General features: G+C 46.1%; 2 protein-coding genes across 2 annotated transcripts in view; both read left to right on the top strand.

Annotated features, from left to right (window-relative positions):
- Nucleotides 1-1,807: 1,807 nt before the first annotated feature.
- LOC309564421 (uncharacterized protein) overlaps nucleotides 1,808-20,129 on the top strand; it is a 224,655-nt gene continuing 206,333 nt past the window's right edge. Inside the window, 8 exon segments of the mRNA XM_082269051.1 lie at nucleotides 1,808-1,923; nucleotides 3,012-3,164; nucleotides 3,251-3,454; nucleotides 3,572-3,760; nucleotides 3,847-3,970; nucleotides 18,684-18,781; nucleotides 18,885-19,034; nucleotides 19,144-19,293. Coding sequence (XP_082125177.1) covers nucleotides 1,828-1,923; nucleotides 3,012-3,164; nucleotides 3,251-3,454; nucleotides 3,572-3,760; nucleotides 3,847-3,970; nucleotides 18,684-18,781; nucleotides 18,885-19,034; nucleotides 19,144-19,293 — 1,164 coding nt within the window. The 5' untranslated portion in view covers nucleotides 1,808-1,827.
- On the top strand, nucleotides 5,986-7,270 carry LOC309562796 (uncharacterized protein). The gene has a single exon (XM_082267101.1). It carries the CDS (start codon nucleotides 5,993-5,995, stop codon nucleotides 7,148-7,150), a length of 1,158 nt encoding a protein of 385 aa, XP_082123227.1. The 5' UTR covers nucleotides 5,986-5,992; the 3' UTR covers nucleotides 7,151-7,270.

Below are 20,129 nucleotides of genomic sequence, written 5' to 3'. Positions count from 1 at the left end.
ATCCAGAGCCTCTGGTTTATAGACCAGATACATCCTAAATATAGAACCATTTATCCAACTGTCCATCCAGAGCCTCTGGTTTATAGACCGGATACATCCTAAATATAGAACCATTTATCCAACTGTCCATCCAGAGCCTCTGGTTTATAGACCGGATACATCCTAAATATAGAACCATTTATCCAACTGTCCATCCAGAGCCTCTGGTTTATAGACCAGATACATCCTAAATATAGAACCATTTATCCAACTGTCCATCCAGAGCCTCTGGTTTATAGACCGGATACATCCTAAATATAGAACCATTTATCCAACTGTCCATCCAGAGCCTCTGGTTTATAGACCAGATACATCCTAAATATAGAACCATTTATCCAACTGTCCATCCAGAGCCTCTGGTTTATAGACCGGATACATCCTAAATATAGAACCATTTATCCAACTGTCCATCCAGAGCCTCTGGTTTATAGACCAGATACATCCTAAATATAGAACCATTTATCCAACTGTCCATCCAGAGCCTCTGGTTTATAGACCGGATACATCCTAAATATAGAACCATTTATCCAACTGTCCATCCAGAGCCTCTGGTTTATAGACCAGATACATCCTAAATATAGAACCATTTATCCAACTGTCCATCCAGAGCCTCTGGTTTATAGACCGGATACATCCTAAATATAGAACCATTTATCCAACTGTCCATCCAGAGCCTCTGGTTTATAGACCGGATACATCCTAAATATAGAACCATTTATCCAACTGTCCATCCAGAGCCTCTGGTTTATAGACCAGATACATCCTAAATATAGAACCATTTATCCAACTGTCCATCCAGAGCCTCTGGTTTATAGACCGGATACATCCTAAATATAGAACCATTTATCCAACTGTCCATCCAGAGCCTCTGGTTTATAGACCAGATACATCCTAAATATAGAACCATTTATCCAACTGTCCATCCAGAGCCTCTGGTTTATAGACCGGATACATCCTAAATATAGAACCATTTATCCAACTGTCCATCCAGAGCCTCTGGTTTATAGACCAGATACATCCTAAATATAGAACCATTTATCCAACTGTCCATCCAGAGCCTCTGGTTTATAGACCGGATACATCCTAAATATAGAACCATTTATCCAACTGTCCATCAAGATCCTCTGGTTTATAGACCAGATAAAAAAATACTTATACCTCACAGCTGGTGTAAGATTCTTGGTAAAAAAATATAAACCTCTCCCCCCAAGATCTTGAAAGGTTTACTTTCAAACAGATGAATGTAGGGTTGAAGGATGCTTGTTCGAGGTGAGGTGCATGAGGTCAAGTGCTTCATCTCGTTCATGCGCTGGATGATAAAACTCCAAGATCTCATAGTTTAGGAGCAGGATCTCCCCGAAGGCACTGTTGATGTTGCTATTCTACGTTTCCAGTTTGGGACTTAATCACATAGTAAAATTGAAACTTCGAATTTTTAGTCCCCGTAAAAAAAGGGCTATAGAACAGTTCCTGGACTATTTAGATGCTAAATTATGTAAAAAAAAAATGTAACTTATCAACTGGAGCAGGGATTCCCAAACTACGACACTGCAGCTGTTGCAGAACTACACATTCCATGAGGCATTGTAAAACTCTGACATTCACAGACATGACTAGGCATGATGGGAATTGTAGTTCCTGAACAACTGGAGGGCCATAGTTTGGGAATCCCTGAACTGGAGAATAGCTTTCACTTTTTGTTTTTATTCCTAAACCTCTGAAGGCCATTGGGTTGGACCAAGAGGGCCGCATGCAGCTTGAAAGAGAGGAGTGTCCTGTTAAGATCACATGACCAGATCAGTAAGGATGGAGAAAGACCAAAGCCAAGTGACTGAGAGGATATTAGACCTCACCCTGGAGATCATCTACCTGCTGACCGGAGAGGTGAGGAGGATTCTGGGAGGTCACATGACATCACTCTTATCTCTATTAATAAAACACAGACCTGACCGGAGAGGTGAGGAGGATTCTGGGAGGTCACATGACATCACTCTTATCTCTATTAATAAAACACAGACCTGACCGGAGAGGTGAGGAGGATTCTGGGAGGTCACATGACATCACTCTTATCTCTATTAATAAAACACAGACCTGACCGGAGAGGTGAGGAGGATTCTGGGAGGTCACATGACATCACTCTTATCTCTATTAATAAAACACAGACCTGACCGGAGAGGTGAGGAGGATTCTGGGAGGTCACATGACATCACTCCTATCTCTATTAATAAAACACAGACCTGACCGGAGAGGTGAGGAGGATTCTGGGAGGTCACATGACATCACTCTTATCTCTATTAATAAAACACAGACCTGACCGGAGAGGTGAGGAGGATTCTGGGAGGTCACATGACATCACTCTTATCTCTATTAATAAAACACAGACCTGACCGGAGAGGTGAGGAGGATTCTGGGAGGTCACATGACATCACTCTTATCTCTATTAATAAAACACAGATCTGACCGGAGAGGTGAGGAGGATTCTGGGAGGTCACATGACATCACTCTTATCTCTATTAATAAAACACAGATCTGACCGGAGAGGTGAGGAGGATTCTGGGAGGTCACATGACATCACTCTTATCTCTATTAATAAAACACAGACCTGACCGGAGAGGTGAGGAGGATTCTGGGAGGTCACATGACATCACTCTTATCTCTATTAATAAAACACAGATCTGACCGGAGAGGTGAGGAGGATTCTGGGAGGTCACATGACATCACTCTTATCTCTATTAATAAAACACAGACCTGACCGGAGAGGTGAGGAGGATTCTGGGAGGTCACATGACATCACTCTTATCTCTATTAATAAAACACAGAACTGACCGGAGAGGTGAGGAGGATTCTGGGAGGTCACATGACTTAGGTTATCTCTTTTATTTAAAAAAAGAAACTGAAGTAAGTTAGGAAGGATTCTGGGAGGGTCATATGCCATCTGAGAAGTTAATGATTTATTTTCTCCATTTGCTCAGGACTATAAAGTAGTGAAGAAAATGTCTGGTGATCCATTAGAACCCAACAGCTGTCTTCATGGGATATCTCCACCTTACTGCCTGACAACAGAGAGAAAAGGGAAGAAGATTCTAGAAGTCACCAAGAAGATGATGGAGCTGCTGACAGGAGAGGTGAGCGGTGCCGGGAATTCTGGGACATTATCCAGTAACAGACAAGGGATGTGTCTGGATGGTGACTGTATCATTGTGTGTGTCAGGTTCCTATAAGGTGTCAGGATGTCACTGTCTATTTCTCCATGGAGGAGTGGGAGTATTTAGAAGGACACAAGGATCTCTACAAGGACGTCATGATGGAGAATCATCAGACCCTGAATTCCGACAAATTTGGAAAAAATATTTTTTTCTTGAATGATATTCTATTTAACCTCATCCTGGAGATCATCTACCTGCTGACAGCAGAGGTGAGGAGGATTCTGGGAGAGTCAGATGACATCACTCTTATCTCTATTAATAAGGCACAATTCTGTCCGGAGTTGTAAGGAGAGTTCTAATATTATATTTTTTGCTGTATTTCACAGGAAAGTGCTGTAGTTATGAGGAAACCTCTTAATATTACAAAGAGAAATAGTCACTGCTTGCCCACAAGAAAAAGGGAACGACAAAACCCCATCACTGTGCCTCCACCTTCCTTCCTGACCCTTGAGAGAAACAGCAAGAAGAAGATTCTAGAAGTCACCAGCAAGATCACTGAGCTGCTGACAGGAGAGGTGAGCGGTGCTGGGAATTCTGGGACATTATCCAGTAACAGACAAGGGATGTGTCTGGATGGTGACTGTATCATTGTGTGTGTCAGGTTCCTATAAGGTGCCAGGATGTCACTGTCTATTTCTCCATGGAGGAGTGGGAGTATTTAGAAGGACACAAGGATCTCTACAAGGACGTCATGATGGAGAATCAGCCGCCCCTCATATCACCGGGTAAGAGGAGACTTTATTGTAAAGGAGAGAGAAGTACGGAGGGTCCACCTAGATCCCCCATCATCTGATAAACACATAGAAACAATGTATTCAGTCAGTGTGTGTGTTTTCTACAGATGGATCCAGTAATGGGAACCCACCAGAGAGATGTCCCCTTCCTCTGTCTTCCCAGGAAAATGGTGGGGCCCAAACTTTACGGTGGTGCATGTGTTACCCGCTCTTTTAAGGATAAGTCCACCCTAAAACTAAAATCTCTTCATCTATAGATCTCCACGATCTAACACTAACCTATTTAGCCCTGTAAAGAAGAAATCAGTATACTTAACTTTTTTAAGCTGATCCGAACCGATCTCCAGCAGCGGAAGCTCTGAAGAGGACACTGCTGACAATGGCTGTGAAATGAATGGGAAGTGACGTCACCCATAGACTTACTATGGGGCTTCCGTTGTCGGCCGTGCCCTCTGCATCCGCCTCCACAGCGAAGCCACGGCTGACAGCTCAGCGTGCGATCAGATCAGCTTCAAAAAAGGTAAGCATATGGATTTCTTCTTCACAGGGCTAGATAGGTCAGTGTTAGAACGTGGAGATCTATAGATGCAGAGATTTTAATTGTAGGGTGGACTTATCCTTTAGGAATGCATGCAGTGAACCATTTTTAGGGCTGTTAAGCAAAGGAAGTCTCTGGATGTATCCAGATGGATCCAGTAATGGGAACCCACCAAAGAGATCTCCCGTTCCTCTGTCTTCCCAGGAAAATGGTGGAGCCCAAACTGTACGGTGGTGCACGTGTTACCCACTCTTTAAAGGATAAGTCCACCACTTATACTAAAAGATCTCCACATTGTAACACTAACCTATCTAGCCCCGTAAAGAAGAAATCCGTATACTTACCTTTTATGAAGCTGATCCAACCCGATCTCCAGTAATGGAAGCTTTGCAGAGGTCACAACCGACAACAGCTGTGAAATGATTGGGAAGTGACGTCACCCATAGACTAATGGTCTGAATACACGATTAGAATATCGCCCGATCATTCGACCACCGACTTTTGAAAAAGTATTTGTCGGTCGAAAAAAACGTTGCCAACACACACAGTCCGAATATCGCCCAACCGTTGCCCGCCGACCATCGAAACAGTGTTCGTCGGTCGAAAACGTTGCCAACATTAACGATCCGAAAATATTTTCGGGCATGCGTGATGAGGTTATACAGATTTAAACTGAACGACCTCAACACCAACGTATAGAATATCGTTCTTTCACAAACTAGACAACAGAATTTTTCGTGTTTTTCAAAAAGTATTTTTCGTTCACAATATCAATATTGCTCATTGATGGCTGGGCATTAACGCGTAGAATATCGGCCGATCGTTTGCTGAACGGAAATTTTCGGGCGATTTTCTTTTCGTGTATTCCAACCATTACTATGGGGCTTCCGTTGTTGGTTGTGCCCTCTGCATCCGCCTCCACAGCGAAGCCACGGCTGATGGCTCAGTGTGGGATCGGATCAGCTTCAAAAAAGGTAAGTTTACTGATTTTTTCAGGGATTTTAGTTTTAGGGTGGACTTTAAGATAAGTCCACAGAAGAAGATCTGGAGCCCGCTAAGAAGATAACGGGGAATTGGACAGCCTGGATTATCTTAGCTGCTCATAAAAACCTCCATGGGAAGGAGAGTCAATAATCTGTACCCTACAGCCTGAAGCACTTCTTGAAACACGAGGCTCTCAGTGGCTCAGGTCCGTACTTGAGGCCCCCGCCATGACTACTAAGTTGACCAACTTGACCATCACCACTGTACACTTTACGAAAGGTCCATCTCTGTTTCCAAAGAGTGAGGTTGAGAAAAATGAATAGGAATACTTCTAAAATGTATTTTAAAATTGTTTTCCAACAGGTGGATGCGAGGTCTGGAAAACCTCTGAAGGACGTTCTACGTTCTCTCCAAAATATAACTCAAGATCTGATGACATCACGCAACGCTTTCCAGGAGAAAAGGCCATTACTCAGAATACACAGAGGTCAATGAATCCCTCTAATCCTCAGGAATCATGTGATATGCCACATATTGGACCTCCAGATGGACACCTAAGATCTGATGGTATGGAGAGATCATTCGACCCATCTAATGTTAAGGAATCTTCCCTAAGCCAAGAAGGAGATCACACAGGAGAGAGTTCATTGTCATGTTCAGCGTGCGGGAAATCTTTCTCTAAAAACAGAAACCTTCTTAGACATCAGAGAGTTCACATGTGTGAGTGCCCCTATACATGTTCAGAGTGCGGGAAATGTTTCAAGAACAAGAAAAAACTCAGTAGACACCAAAGAAATGACACGGGTGAGCACCCCTATGTGTGTCCAGAGAACGGAAAATGCTTAATTGATAAAAGCAGCCTTGTTAAACACCAAGATATTCACACGGGTGAATGTTGCTATCCATGCCCAGAGTGCGGAAAAAGTTTCTCGCAAAAACATACACTTCAAACACACCGGAGAATTCACACGGGTGAGCGTCCCTATTCATGTCCAGAGTGCGGGAAATGTTTCACTCAGAAAGGAGGCCTTGTTACACACCTGAAAATTCACAAGGGTGAGCGTCCCTATTCATGTCCAGAGTGCGGGAAAAGCTTTACTGAGAAGCAAAGTCTTGTTGAACACCAGAATATTCACACAGGAGAGCGTCCTTATTCGTGCCCAGAGTGCGGGAAATGTTTCAGACACAAAGTAAGCCTTCGTAAACACCAGAGGTGTCACACGGGTGAGCGTCCCTATCTGTGTTCAGAGTGCGGGAAATGTTTCATACAGAAATATACACTTCAGTTGCACCAGAGAATTCACACGGGTGAGCGGCCTTTCTCATGTACAGAGTGCGGGAAAGATTTCATTCAGAAAGGGAGCCTTCTCAAACATCAGAGAAGTCACACTGGTGAGCATCCTTTTTCCTGTTTGGAGTGCGGGAAATGTTTCACCGCAAAAAGCAACCTGCTTAGACACCAGAGAATTCACACGGGTGAGCGCCCTTTCTCATGTTCGGAGTGTGGAAAATGTTTCATTCAGCAAGGGGACCTTCTTAAACACCAGAGAACTCACACTGGGGAGCGTCCTTACTCATGTTCAGTGTGCGGGAAATGTTTTAGTCAGCAGGGAGAGCTTCTTAGACACCAGAGAGTTCACATAGGCTGACAACCTTTCCCACTCAGTTCACTTGGAGGAGAGGGAGACTGGTTAAACCCTGGGGAAGGGGCCATTTTTATGTTTGGAGTGCGGGAAATGTTTTACACCTGAAGAAAATCTAATTGGACATCGGAGAACACACGGCTGCTGATTCTGTTGTCAAATGTGCGGTGACATTTAACCGATGGAACCATTCAGAAAGAACCACAAATAATTTCTTCCTCTAACGAATGGTGGCTACAGCACGGGCTTACTTTGCCGGGTGGGTATCTATTGATGTTTTCCCATGATCGCGCTTCCCGCGGGCCCTCTGCAGTGCGTTGTTGGCGCGCTCTGTGATCACTGAGTCCTTCGGACGAAGCTGATCACAGATCGGGTTAAAGGGGCCAATCACATCGGCACTTGACCAATGACAGCTGATCACGGAAGTAAACACAAGCTGGCTATAGGCTTTTCTTTCCTCACGTTGACAGGGCACTGATTATCTGTGCAGTCCAATTGGTGACCCATCAGGGTAACCTATCCGTGCACACCAGTGCCGCCTCATCAGTGCCACCTATCAGTGCCCATCAGTGCAGCCTCTTTAGTGCCCACCAGTGCAGTCTTTTCAGTGCTTCCTCATTAGTGTCCATCAGTGTAGCCTCATCAGTGCCCATCAGTGCAGCCTCATCAGTGCAGCATCATTAGTGCCCATTAGTGCAGCCTCGTCAGCGCCCACCAGTTCCTCCTCATCAGCGCCCATCAGTGCAGCCTCATCAGTGCCCACCAGTGCAGCCTCATCAGTGCTTCCTCATTAGTACCCATCAGTGCAGCCTCATCAGTGACCATCAGTGCAGCCTCATCAGCGCCCACCAGTTCCAACTCATCAGTGCAGCATCATTAGTGCAGCCTCATCATTGCACACCAGTTCCTTCCCATCAGCGCCCATCTGTGCAGCGTCATCAGTGCCCATTAGTCCAGACTCATCAGCGCCCACCAGTTCCGCCTCATTGGTGCCCACCAGTTCTGCCTCATCAGTGCCCATTGGTGAACCCTCTTAAGTGTCCATCAGTACAGCCTCATCAGTGCAACCTCATCAGCTCCCATGAGTGCTGCCTCATCGGTGCCCACCAGTTCCGCCTCATCAGTGCCCATTGATGCAGCCTCAGCAGTACCAATCAGCACAGCCTCATCAGTACAGCCTGATCAGCTCCCACCAGTTCCGCCTCATCAGTGCCCATTAGTGCAGCCTCATCAGTGCCCATCAGTACAGCCTCATCAGTGCATCCTCATCAGTGCCCACCAGTTCCAACTCATCAGTGCAGCATCATTAGTGCAGCCTCATCATTGCCCACCAGTTCCCCCCCATCAGCGCCCATCTGTGCAGCATCATCAGTGCCCATTTGTGCAGACTCATCAGCGCCCACCAGTTCCGCCTCATTGGTGCCCACCAGTTCTGCCTCATCAGTGCCCATTGGTGCACCCTCTTAAGTGTCTATCAGTTCAGCCTCATCAGTGCAGCCTCATCAGCTCCCATGAGTGCTGCCTCATCGGTCCCCACCAGTTCGGCCTCATCAGTGCCCATTGGTGCACGCTCTTAAGTGTCCATCAGTGCAGCCTAATCAGCTCCCATGAGTGCTGCCTCATCGATGCCCATCAGTTCTGCCTCATCAGTGCCCATTGGTGCAGCCTCAGCAGTACCAATCAGCACGGCCTCATCAGTGCAGCCTGATCAGCTCCCACCAGTTCCGCCTCATCAGTGCCCATTGGTGCAGCCTCATCAGTGCCCATCAGTACAGCCTCATCAGTGCATCCTCATCAGTGCCCACCAGTTCCACCTCATCAGTGCAACCTCATCAACGCAGATCAGTGAAGGAGAAAAATGACCCATTTGCAAAATTGTATAACAAACTATTAATAAATGTTTTTTTTTTTCTTTTTCCAAAATATTTGGTCTTTTTTCATTTATTTAGCAAAAAATAAACCCCCCCCCCCCCCAGTGGTGATTAAATACCACCAAAACAAAGCTCTATATGTGTGAAATTTCATATGGGTACAGTGTTGCATGACCGCGCAATTGTCGTTCAAGGAGCGACAGTGCTAAAAGCTAAAAATTGGCCTGGGCAGGAAAGGGGTGAAATGGTCCGATATTGAAGTGGTTCAAGAAGAAGTATTACTCTGAAAAATAGTGATTAAATTCCCCCAGGAGACCAAAGGCTCCATTCTGATCCATCCTGTGGTTGCTGAGCAGCGTGGGCGAAAACACCCATCCCCCCACCTCTGCTGTCCAACCCTGCTGCTATGGATATTTAATGAGGGCTGATTGACCGCGCTTGTTTCATGGCAGCAGGTGGACCCTGTAGGCGAGTGCTGTCATTCAGTCTACCGCGGGATGAGGTCAGCTCCATTCATAAGCCAAGGCACCAGTGAAAATAAGTCATCATCACAGGGCTGTGTGAACTATCTGCCGGTGCCGCGGATATTTCCTAGCAGCTGGAAAGACGGGTGACATGTTGGCCATCATCACAAAACATGGACGATCGTGGCAAAACGCGGGCAAGAAACAAGCAACAGCAGCAATACATAGACAATAAAATGCCGCAACATCCATTCCTATCAAGATTTGTCTTTTACCAGTGAACATCTTAAGACGTTGCTATTGGCTGCTGAACATCTTTGCTCTTTTTTTGTTCTACTAAAGAAGCAGGGTTTTATTGGTCCAGTCGATGTACACTACATTACCAGAAGTATTGGGACGCCTGCCTTTACACGGACATGAACTTTAATGGCATCCCAGTCTTAGTCCGTAGGGTTCAATATTGAGTTGGCCCCCCCTTGCAGCTATAACAGCTTCAACTCTTCTGGGAAGGCCGTCCACAAGGATTAGGAGTGTCTATGGGAATGTTTGACCATTCTTCCAGAAGCGCATTTGTGAGGTCAGAAAGAGAAGGTCTGGCTCACAGTCTCCGCTCTAATTCATCACAATGGTGTTCTATAGGGTTGAGGTCAGGCCCCGTGCAGGCCAGCCAAGTTCCTCCACCCCAAATTCACTCACCCATGTCTTTACGGACCTTGCTTTGTGCACTGGTGCGCAGTCATGTTGGAACAGGAAGGGGCCATCCCCAAACTGTTCCCACAAATCAGTTTGTTTATAAATGTAAAGTTGATAAATACTACAGGTTTCTTCTGTGTTATTTAAGACAATTATCTGTGCTGCCATAGTTACCGAGGTCCTGATGAAGCAATTAAATGTGAAACGCGTTGACCTCTTGGAGTACTCAGCAGAGAAACAGTGATTGTTAGACTGCTTGGTATACTGCATGAGAGCTACGGTTCTTTTATTTTAAATTTTTTTTAAATGTTGTGTAATAAACTTTGATACTTTTTCTATTTATGTGTACAGTCCTCCTTTTTGGTACCGGCATTTTGCCCTCACATTTTTTCTTTTCTTTTATTCTTTTTTTCTCCCCTTTCTTTAATTTTTTTTTTTTTTAAGATATCCCTTAATAGAAATGTATATAACAAGAACTGAGAATTTATAGACATCAAAGGTCAATTTTAAAACATTTTTATTAATATCCAACACAATCATATGGATCTCCGCTCCACTTCCCGTAACAAGGAAGAGGAAGCTGTCCAGGCTAAACTTAGCCCCAAATCCCCATTGTGACCAAGGTATAGGAACTTCCCCCTTCAACAGCAAAATAAAAATAAGAATGAGGAGAATGGTGAGGAACATGGGAAGGCAGAAAAAAAAAAACCCCACCCCCTGTACCTTTTTTGGTGCGTGGTCGGTAGTCAATCAATTAGGGACCCTGTAGATCTTCTCCCCTCCCCTTCCAGTTAGATCGTCACCAGTCTAGTCGTCAGTCTCTCCCACTAACGTATCTGTAGAGTCAACCCATCGATACCGTATCTTCTGAAACTTCTTGGGAGATATCAAAGGTCAAATTTAATAAAAACACAACAACAGTTTTTGACAAGTCCTTTATTAAAAAAAAAAGAAAATGCCAAGCACTTGGGTCCAGGAATCCTCCTACAGATTCCTTTCCCGTTGGTATAGGACACCATCACGACTAGTACAGATGTTTCCCAACGTTGACCCCAACTGCTGGCGGGGTTGTGGCCGACAAGGCACGTTCCTCCATATTTGGTGGGACTGCCCCGGAATTAGAGCCTTCTGGGACTCAATTTTTCCCTGGATTCAGAAACTGACCATTACTCCGATTGACCGCACTCAACTCCAATGCCTTTTCCATGATGTCAAGTCCTCTGTTAAGCGGCATAAGCCTAGTGTTATCCCATTTCTACTGAATACTGCCAAATGCTTGATCCCGAGGCACTGGAAGCAGACTTCCTGCCCCACCCTGGCTGAGTAGAAGCGGGAAGTGAATGAAGTCATGAGAGCGAAGCGTAGGGTTTATGATCTTAGGGACCAACAAGCTCTTATTATGGACATATGGTCAGGATGGATGTTTTATTCTGATGAGATCCCTGATGCGTAGAGTTTTTAGTGTTGGAGACACTGTCCTTCTTCTCTATTTTTCTCCTGGTCACCATATGTGGAGCGGCTGATTATGCTGAATGGGCTATAATATGCCGTACTGCTCTGGGGATTTCATGTTCTCCCTCCCTCATTTGTCTTGATATGTAATCCTTTGTATGCTCTGTAACCTCTCTCCACCACCTCAGTTCCTCACTCTAACCCTTCTGTTCCCCTTCTTCCTCTTAGCCTTCCTTCGTTTTCCTTTTCTTTTCTTGCTTGTTTTCCTTTTTCCTAATTTTCCGGGTTTTTTTTTTTTTTTTAATTCTAGTTCTTACTGTTTCATGGCAGTCTTGTAGTATTACAAGACTTGTAGTATCACCTTTGAAAACGTCATCTGTGACGAAACGGCGTAAGGTCACGGCGTACTGACGTCACCCTACAGCGTCCAGGAAGTGCGGATGTGCGGAGCTTCTAACGAGCATTTGTTTTTCCTGCATGTGAGTTTGTTACCTTTTACATTATTAAATGCTTATACGTTTTTACACTATGGAGCCTCTTCTTTCTTTATGGTGGTGACATCTTTTTTGGGGGTATCCTTGGAGCCATTATATGTGGAGCCTGTGACAATTATAGGAGTTTTCAAGTGCCTATATCATCTGAGTCTGGTAAGAGGCGATATATGCGGTGGAGGATAGAGCACTAGTTTTGGCTTTTCATGTGATTGCCTGTCGGTCCTCTGGTAAGGAGTGGAGTACCCATAGGTGCTACTCTCACTGGGTGCATTTCCTTACATTTTATTATTGTTCTTGGCTTATGCGGTTTTACACTATGGAGTGTCCTTCTTTTTCATGATGATGACATCTTTTTGAGGGCCCTTCTGGAAGAAATTGGTGTTCAGTCTGTGATTTTTCATTCATCTTATGATCTCTACAAGCGCTTACATCATCTAAATCTGGTAAGAGGCGATATACGGTGGAGGATAGAGCACCAATTCCTTTAGCTGATATATGTGATTGCCTTGTTTTTCTGGTAAGGAGTACCTATGGGTGTTTTTTTTCCTTACTGGTTCTTACCCCCGTTTTGATGTGTTTCTGCGTACATCCAACTTTGTGTTCTGGACCCAACTGCACACAACTAATACGAGCCCAACACGGATTTTCTACAATCAAATTGTTAAAGTATTGGTTCTGGATATTTCGCTTTACAAATTAATTATTTTGGTAAGCGCATGACCATTGGGAGTCTGGAATGACAATCACTGATTCTACACATCTATTCATGTACATTGGACTTTATATAGACTTTATTTGATCTATATTCACGAATAGCGCGACTTAATTATATACATTTCACTGGGGTGTGGTCACACTTGAAGTTGCAGCTTTGTTTCTATTTCCATTAGTGCGGTTATTATTTTTATTTTTTGATTACTGCACCTGGTATCTACCACGACACACTTGGGATGGCGCAGGGGACCATCCCTGAGACAACCAGTCCAAGTCGGTGGGCAAGCCCTGGGTGAGGATTTCCTCTGTTTGGCCTATGGGCACAATCTGTCTAATATGCGTTCGTGCCCACTGTTTAGGTGACTACTCGTTGTTACTACAATTGCCTTATGTGTTTTACCTCTGTAACTGTCTTTAATAATAAAGATTATTAGAAAAAAGAAAATGCCGATCTGAATGAAAAAGGAAAAAATTGCCACCCTCCGAACACGACTGTTCCCCTCCAGGGACACAGCCAAATAACAGGTAAACATAGGGGCGGGGGTTACCTGGTGACATATCTGGGTGACCCCACCCCTTTGTCTTCCTCTCTGTGATTTCCTCTACTTTTTGCAATTTTATCCATGTGGCCACAGGGTGAACGAGCAGCAGGAAAAGCACGCACCTCAGCACGCCATGCAGATACAACAGGAATTTTTCGACTTTTACCAGGGGTGTATCAGGTACCGGGTGCTGGAGGCCAATGGCGAGAGGGCTTTCCTTGCGGCTAAGTTCCAGACTCCCCTGGAGGTGAGAGCGGAGGAGTCGGGCACAAAGTAGAACAGGTCCCCCGCGGAGTTGCTAGCAGATGGACTCAGGAACACTGCTGATGTGATAAACAGAGTCTGCAGGGCAAGTGGCACCTGTGACATGGGACAGGTCTGTAGAATCACTAAGACAATAGGATAGTCAATGCAAGGCGGGATCAGGAACCAGGTGGGAAGCAGGTGGAAGCCAAGGTCAAACACGAGAAGCAGGCAGAGGGTAGCCGTTAGACAAGCCGGTGTCAGGGACTGGAGACAGGTCAGGGACAAGCCGGGCCAGAAACTAGGGATCACAGGAGCAAGGAACACAGGTAACAAGCCAAAGATCAATCAGCAACTTTAACCACTGACAGGTTTCCTTATAAAGGCCCATGTGAAGTGCTGATGGAGATGTGTGGTCCTTGAGTCCTTCGCCTGCCATTGGCTCCCTGACAGATGCTGGGTCCTAGAGTTCTTCTTCTGCTGTTGGTGCCCTGACAGATGCTGGCTCCAAGGGTCCTTCTGCCATTGGGGCCCTGACAGATGCTGGCTCCTAGAGTCCTCCTGCCATTGGTGCCCTGACAGATGCTGGCTCCTAGAGTCCTTCTCCTGCCGTTGGTGCCCTGACAGATGCTGGCTCCTAGAGTTCTTCTCCTGCCGTTGGTGCCCTGACAGATGCTGGCTCCTAGAGTTCTTCTCCTGCCGTTGGTTCCCTGACAGATGCTGGGTCCTAGAGTCCTTCTCCTGCCATTGGTGCCCTCACAGATGCTGGCTCCTATAGTCCTTCTCCTGCCGTTGGTTCCCTGACAGATGCTGGCCCCTAGAGTCCTTCTCCTGCTGTTGGTGCCCTGACAGATGCTGGCTCCTAGAGTCCTTCTGCCATTGGTGCCCTGACAGATGCTGGCTCCTAGAGTCCTTCTGCCATTGGTGCCCTGACAGATGCTGGCTCCTAGAGTCCTTCTCCTGCTGTTGGTGCCCTGACAGATGCTGGGTCCAATAGTTCTTCTCTTGCCATTGGTGCCCTGACAGATGCTGACTCCTAGAGTCCTTCTCCTGCCGTTGGTTCCCTGACAAATGCTGGCTCCTAGAGTCCTTCTCCTGCCGTTGGTGCCCTGACAGATGCTGGGTCCTAGAGTCCTTCTCCTGCCATTGGTTCCCTGACAGATGCTGGCTCCTAGAGTTCTTCTCCTGCGTTGGTGCCCTGACAGATGCTGGCTCCTAGAGTCCTTGTCCTGCTGTTGGTGCCCTGACAGATGCTGGCTCCTAGAGTCCTTCTCCTGCCGTTGGTGCCCTGACAGATGCTGGCTCCTAGAGTTCTTCTCCTGCTGTTGGTGCCCTGACAGATGCTGGCTCCTAGGGTTCTTCTCCTGCTGTTGGTGCCCTGACAGATGCTGGGTCCAAGAGTTCTTCTCCTGCCATTGGTGCCCTGACAGATGCTGGCTCCTAGAGTCCTTCTCCTGCCGTTGGTTCCCTGACAAATGCTGGCTCCTAGAGTCCTTCTCTTGCCATTGGTGCCCTGAAAGATGCTGGCTCCTAGAATTCTTCTCCTGCCATTGGTGCCCTGACAGATGCTGGGTCCTAGAGTTCTTCTTCTGCCGTTGGTGCCCTGACAGATGCTGGCTCCAAGGGTCCTTCTGCCATTGGGGCCCTGACAGATGCTGGCTGCTAGAGTCCTCCTGCCATTGGTGCCCTGACAGATGCTGGCTCCTAGAGTCCTTCTCCTGCCGTTGGTGCCCTGACAGATGCTGGCTCCTAGAGTCCTTCTCCTGCTGTTGGTGCCCTGACAGATGCTGGGTCCTAGAGTCCTTCTCCTGCTGTTGGTGCCCTGACAGATGCTGGCTCCTAGAGTCCTTCTCCTGCTGTTGGTGCCCTGACAGATGCTGGCTCCTAGAGTCCTTCTCCTGCTGTTGGTGCCCTGACAGATGCTGGCCCCTAGAGTCCTTCTCCTGCCGTTGGTGCCCTGACAGATGCTGGCTCCTAGAGTCCTTCTCCTGCTGTTGGTGCCCTGACAGATGCTGGCTCCTAGAGTCCTTCTCCTGCTGTTGGTGCCCTGACAGATGCTGGCTCCTAGAGTCCTTCTCCTGCTGTTGGTGCCCTGACAGATGCTGGCCCCTAGAGTCCTTCTCCTGCCATTGGTGCCCTGAACGATGCTGGCTCCTAGAGTCATTCTCCTGCCGTTGGTGCCCTGACAGATGCTGGGTCCTAGAGTCCATCTCCTGCCATTGGTGCCCTGACAGATGCTGGGTCCTAGAGTCCTTCTCCTGCTGTTGGTACCCTGAGAGATGCTGGGTCCAAGAGTCCTTCTCCTGCCATTGGTGCCCTGACAGATGATGAGTCCTAGAGTCCTTCTCTTGCTGATGGTGCACTGACAGATGCTGGGTCCAAGAGACCTTCTCCTGCCATTGGTGCCCTGACAGATGCTGGCTCCTAGAGTCCTTCTCCTGCTGTTGGTGGCCTGACAGGTAGGGTTACCACCTCATCCCTTTAAACCAGGACACATATTAATTACACAGGTTCTGTGGCTGATTAAGGTGGTAATTTAACTTCCTTGGTGCCTTACCTGCATTATATCAGCCTCAGAACTTGTGTAATTAAAGTGGAGTTCTGACCCCCCCCTCCAAAAATTAAAAGTCAGCAGCTACACATACTGTAGCCACTGACATTTAATATTAGGACACTTACCTGTCCTGGAATTCAGCGATGTCGGCACCACAGCTGATGTTTCCATTGGCTGTTGGGTGCTGCCACCGCCATTGCCGGTAAGGGAACCATGTAGTGAAGCTTCGCGGCTTCACGGCTAGGTCTCCACTGCGCATGCACGAAGCTCTCTACGCTCGGTGATTGGCCTGGAAGTAGAGGGATGAGTAGGGGTCCAAACCTCTGACGTACGCAGCCGATGTTTCTATTGGCTGTTGGGTGCTGCCGCCACCATTGCCGGTAAGGGATCCCGGCAGTGAAGCCTAGCGGCTTCACAGCCAAGTCTCTACTGCACACGCGCGAAGCACCCTACGCTCAGTAATTCGCCTGGAAGTAGAGGGAGGATTAGGGGGCTAAACCTCTGACGTATCTCACCGAGGCGAGGTCTGACTGAAGTGGGGACAGGGTACCTGTCAAACCAGATATCCGCTCCCCCCCGTAAAGGTGCCAACTGTGGCACTAGAGGGGGAGGGGAGACAGATAAGCGGAAGTTCCACTTTTGAGTGTAATTCCGCTTTAATATGTGTCCTGGTTTAAAGGAATGGCATGGCAACCCTACTGACAGGTAACAGTACATGTTTTTCCAAACGAGGTTCTGGATAGAGCGTCAGACTCAGTATTGTCCGGGACAACTTATATAACAGGGAACACCACCATACCATGCCCTCACCAGCCATGTGCCTCGCAAGGAGCTGGCCAACTTCCACTGAGCGGTACAGTTCGGTAAAGTTCAGTACGGTTCGGAACGGTACACCTTGATCAGGCTTGCATTTCCACCACCAACAGTACCTCAGCTCAACAGTACCTCAACAGTGTAGCTCCACCCTGTTGGTACGCTGCTGTTCGGAATTAGGGTACCATTAACAACTTTTGACAATGGAAACGGCAAAAATTGCGTACCGTACTGAACCGAACCGTACCGCTCAGTGGAAACGAGGCAAAAGAGAATCTTCTGGCGTCTCCCGGCAGACAGATACACACATACATCTTTATGGGGACATTGCAGCACATCTCCGTTGCAGCCTTTGTCTACTTTCTTAATTTGCTACAGAGATATCACTTTACCAGCTGAAGCGGGATGACTTTTACCAGATATATAATCTACATGTCTAATCATCAATAGAGGAATGGACCAAAAAGCTGCGGGAAAAATAATAAAACCAAACATAGGCTGCAGTATCTATATTTAGCACAAGGTGGCGCTCTCAATTAGCAGACGGAGATAGGAAGTGACGTAACCAGCAGAAAGGAAGTGATGTAAAGGAAGTGATGTAAAGGAAGTGATGTATGTTAAGGACAGGAAGTGTTTTTGGAGCCCAAAAAGCACATTCCTGGTAAAAGAGCTGGAGAGAAGTAGAGAGGAGGTAAGAAGATATTATTTTCTATTTACACCCAGTAACCCCCCCCCCCCGTCATGTCCGTCCTCTTCCTCCATATTCACCGTGATGTCTGCTATGGTTTATAGACCATTTACATCCTAAATATAGAGCCATTTATCCAACTGTCCATCCAGAGCCTCTGGTTTATAGACTGGATACATCCTAAATATAGAACCATTTATCCAACTGTCCATCCAGAGCCTCTGGTTTATAGACCAGATACATCTTAAATATAGAACCATTTATCCAACTGTCCATCCAGAGCCTCTGGTTTACAGACTGCACACATTCCAAATATAAAGGGGCATACAGGAGTCATGGCATCCGACAGTCACGTTAGGAAGGCACAACCCACAGGACCCCTTAGTATTAGAAAACTGGGGATTGTGGGTAGAAGACTAACTTACACGATGTAACCCCAATCCACAAAGTACATGTTAATGTCTGTTATAAAGCAGCCTTATAAAGTTATTCTAAAATCAACCAACTCCATCTTCAGGGTCAAAATCCAGTCAAATGTTGAATAACCAGGGAAGTGCTGCTCCTCAAGGGGTTTATGACCTATAACACCCCTTGCACCTAGATGTAGGTTTGTTTCAAATATGTGCGTCGTCTGGTCACGCCCCAACGTGTTTCGTCATATCCGACTTCAACTGGGGGTGTTCCAAATACAGCCACAGGTATTTTATGGATTGCTGTGACATCCTGTAAATTAATCTTCTCCTCCACTGTCTGACAATAGCGGCAACTATTGCCAAGAAGAAGAAGTCACCAAGAAGATCATTGAGCTGCTGACAGAAGTGGAAACCTGTAAAAGGACACAAGGATCTCTACAAGGACGTCATGATGGAGAATCAGCCGCCCCTCACATCACCGGGTAAGAGGAGACTTTATTGTAAAGGAGAGAGCAGTACGGAGGCTCCACCTAGATCCCCCATCATCTGATAAACACATAGAAACAATGTATTCAGTCAGTGTGTGTGTTTCCTACAGATGGATCCAGTAATGGGAACCCACCAGAGAGATGTCCCCGTCCTCTGTATTCCCAGGATTCCACACAGGAAGATCACACCATCCCTCATCATCATCAGGTAGGTGGAACTGAGCATGTAGACCTAAAATGTTTTCTAAGCTATGAGATGATATTCTATGTAATCTTTTTTATCAATGTATTCTGTTATCTGTGTGGTTTAGGTTGAGGAACTGAAAGTCATCGTAGTTGAGGTTAAAGTGGAAGAAGAAGAGATGTTGGTGACGGGACATCATCAGCCTACGAAGGAGGGTTGTCCTCTGTATTCCCAGAATGTTACACAGGGAGATCACCATTATACAGAGAATTATCAGGTAGATGAGACTCGGCAAAAAGAACTCTGAGAGGACATTCTTCTACGTAATCTCTTATTATTGGTAGAAACATTTCTAGAGGCTGAATGAAGTCTTTTATAAAATTTAGGATGAAGAACAGAAAGCCATCAAAGCTGACATTAAAATGGAAGAAGAAGAGACGCGGGTGAGTAGAGATCGGCAGTCTACGGAGGAGGGAGGTCCTCTGTATTACCGGGATATCACACAGGAAGATCTCCACTACACAGAGAATGATCAGGTAGATGGGACTGGGCAAAAACTCAAAGATAAACCTAGGAGAGGACATTCTTCTATATAATCTCTTATTATTAGCAGTGTTTTTCAGATGTTTCATTTTTTCATCTCTGGAATTTAGAATAAAGAAAGGAAAGACATCAAAGTTGAGGTTAAAGAGGAAGAAGAAGAGAAGTTGGTGAGTGGAGATCAGCAGTCTATGGAGGAGGAGGAGATGATTATGAAAAATCAGGAGGAATCTTCTCTACATATAGACACAAGTAAGTAATAAACATTAATGCAGAAACCGCTCACGTTTTTCTTATACTTTTTTACGTGTTCTATAGTTTAATAAAAGACAATAATGTACATGTTTATCCAAAAAATAAAAATTGCAAAGCGTCAGTTGACCCAGAGGAGGGCAGAAAGGCCACATACAGTCTGCCCATAATTCATTAGGTTAAAAGAATTCCTTCTTTACCCCAAAAGGCAGATAACTCCCCAGATAAACCTTCTCCAGTGATTCTTTTTACAAATATAAGAAGCACTTCCAGTCAGCTAGGAAAAGTTTCTGTGGAAGACGTTTCCTCATTTTTAAAGCTGGTGTTGCAAACAACTCTGCCACATGATATCGGAAATCGTCAGTCTGTACCAGAGGAATGTAATCCACGTATTCCTCACACTACTTAGTTTTCCCAACAAATGAGGAGGAGATACTGTACACCATATGAAAGGTCCATCTCCATTCCTCAATATTACGTCATGTTCCCAACAAATGAGGAGGGGATATTGTACACCAGGGCTCTTCAAACTACGGCCCCCCAGCTGTTGCGAAACTACACGTCCCATGAGCCATTGTAA

The sequence above is a fragment of the Pelophylax lessonae genome (genome assembly GCF_965119305.1).
Source record: "Pelophylax lessonae genome assembly, chromosome: 9".
Lineage (NCBI taxonomy): Eukaryota > Metazoa > Chordata > Amphibia > Anura > Ranidae > Pelophylax > Pelophylax lessonae.
Note: the sequence above shows the minus strand (reverse complement) of the source record. Positions and strands in the feature narration are given on the sequence as shown.

What these genes read in the sequence shown, in the direction of transcription:
- LOC309562796 (XM_082267101.1), top strand. Translation starts at nt 5,993, where the DNA reads ATGAATCCCTCTAATCCTCAGGAATCATGTGATATGCCACATATTGGA.